At 34.5% G+C, this 2647-nt stretch overlaps 1 protein-coding gene across 1 annotated transcript in view; it reads right to left on the bottom strand.

The window, feature by feature from the left end:
- Positions 1 to 2647, bottom strand: part of LOC106463436 (thyroid peroxidase-like) — a 98709-nt gene that overhangs the window by 11630 nt on the left and 84432 nt on the right. Inside the window, exons 17-18 of the mRNA XM_013923463.2 lie at positions 1313 to 1480; positions 180 to 281 (exon numbers count right to left, since the gene is read on the bottom strand). Coding sequence (XP_013778917.2) covers positions 180 to 281; positions 1313 to 1480 — 270 coding nt within the window. The remainder of the gene's footprint in view (positions 1 to 179; positions 282 to 1312; positions 1481 to 2647) is intronic.

Genomic DNA, 2647 nt, shown 5'->3' with positions numbered 1-2647 from the left:
GTATATATATATATATATATATATATTTTACATTCCTCAAAACCCATTCCTATATCCAACACGATTAATCTGTCTGTACGTCAATGGTAAAACATAAGAATACACTGACGGATAAGTGTTTTAAAACAGAGAAACTAATATATATTTTTTTATATTGAGAAAATGATGCTATTACTTACCTCCACGGAACTGCCGGATTCTATTAGCATCTACCTGTTGGCTTCCATAGATAAAATTGCCATCGATGTAAGCAGAAACTTGATTAGTATGGTATCTTGGACCTGAACACGTACAGTTGAAAATCAATTAAGGCAAAAAGTTGTCTGGGAGATCATTTTATTTTCTACTGCTTTATTTAAAAAATAATTCATTCTAATATCTGTTTAATTATATCGATAACGATATTGTTGTTAATTTTGTCTAAATTAAGCAGAAATAACAAGTAAAAATTTAATATAAATTAAATAAATATTAGCTATAAATTTATTTATTTGTTTCAGATCATCGCGCAAAACTACATAAGGGTTATATGCATAGAATTTTCCCTACTTTTGAAGTGATAAACTAGATGGAGGACAATTAGTCAACGAAACTACCACCAATTCACAAAATTCTATTGTCGGACCAAATATTGGGATTTGACCGCTACACTTATAGTACAACAACGGCCCCAAATTGTTCAATTCGTTTTAGCGACTCGACTCGCAATCTTCTGGTCGCGGGTTCGAATCCCTGTCCCATTAAACATGCTCGCCCTTTCAGCCGTGGAGCATTATTATGTTATGGTCAATCCCACTATTCGTTGGTAAAAGAATAGCCCAAGAGTTGGCGGTGGGTGGTGATGAATAGCTGTCTTCCCTCTAGTCTTTCACTGCTGAATTAGAGATGACGTTTTAGCAATTGGACGCGAATAATAACATTTAATAACATTTTGTTTTTAAAACATAACGTTTCGGTCTTAGGCCTACATTGTGTGCTATACAAAGTCTTACAGATGGTCACGATTCATAAACAACTATTGTTCGTTTATTAAACTGTGTAGTTTATCTAAGTTTTATATGATTTATGGACAGCTGGACTTTTTTTTTCCGAGCTCAGGATCAGTGAGTTTAGTTTTGTCCATATGCTAACCACGAGGTCAGGCTCGGGTCTCAAAACTGACAGGACTTTTACATAAACACGAATCTTTGTTAGTATTGTTAGACATATTTTTCTTTTCAACTTCTTGTGATGCAGTTTACAGATGTAAGATTGTTCGAATATTTCTGCAGATATAGAATGTCCTACGTGAGAATATGTAAACGTAGCTCACCGAAAGTACATCCGGGTCTTAATCCTGGAAGAGTGCGAGCAAAATCCATGCACTTTCTGTTAAAGAACTTGAAGAAAGGATCATCAGAGGGAATAGTGATGGGCATGCAGTTAGGATGGCGATATTGAGGTGGGAACTTACAACATTCGATATCCAAACGTCTTTCGTCTGTACAAATAAAACATTCATAAATTAGTTAACTTTTGACAACTTCCTTATTTATTATTTTCTAAGATTAACAAGGAAATCTTAATGATTATCTTAACTCCTAAAAATGTTTATCTTGCAGCATTTTAGCTTTGGTTTTAATCCAGGTTTTACAATTTCTTAAAAATGATTTAACTCTAATATTATATTTTTTTAATATCGTGGCATGATTTCATAAAACAGTACTTTATTTTTATGTACACATTTATAAGTCTAGACACAAATTCGTTTTATTAAAAAAAACAATATATATATATATATATAGACTAAAATTTTTAGGCTTAGTATCCACACCTAGCGCTTCATAAAATGTCTTCCAATCAAAATTAAGGTACATGAAAACCTGCAATGCAAATAACACTTGATATGAAATAAGCAGATTGACGTGTCATATCCAAACTACTTGTTACTTATAGGATGCATTGCAATGAACAGTGTATTGAGAAAAGATTCGTATTTCATCAAAATACTTTACACAAAATATATTGGAATTACAACTTATCCTATTCGCCCACAGAAGCATATTTTACTCAAGCTTTTATTACATAAGTACATTCCAATTATTCTTTCTTACGTCGAACCCACGAATAAACGCATCGTAGCTGTGTATTCATAAAACGTGTTGTTCAGGCAAAGATAGCCTGAGAGTTGGTGGTGGGTGCTGTTAACTGTCCGCCTTCCATCTTGTCTATTAGCTCAAAATTATGGTTTGTTTTGATTTATTTTCGTGCAAAGCTACACAAGGTAGTCGTCCCTATTTTTTGAAACAGATTACAGGGGAGGCAGCTAGTCAACAGCACCCGCCACCAACAATTGGACTACTATTTCTGATCGAATCCCTGTCCCACCAAACATGTTCGCCCTTTCAGCCGTGGAGGCGTTATAATGTGACGGTTAATCCCACTATTCCTTAGTAAAAAAGAGTAGCCCCAAGAGTTGGCGGTGGGTGGTGATGACTAGCTGCCTTCCCTCTAGTCTTTCACTGCTAAATTATGGACGGATAACGCAGATAGCCTTCGTGTAGCTTTGCGCGAAATTCAAAACAAACAAACAGCATTGCGCAAAAATTCTAAACCAACAACAATGCAAATACATGCAAAAAAGACAAAAAAAAAAAAGTACGTTCTA

Source organism: Limulus polyphemus, unplaced genomic scaffold, assembly GCF_000517525.1.
Source record: "Limulus polyphemus unplaced genomic scaffold, Limulus_polyphemus-2.1.2 Scaffold1408, whole genome shotgun sequence".
Lineage (NCBI taxonomy): Eukaryota > Metazoa > Arthropoda > Merostomata > Xiphosura > Limulidae > Limulus > Limulus polyphemus.
This window is presented reverse-complemented; position numbering and strand designations above follow the sequence as displayed.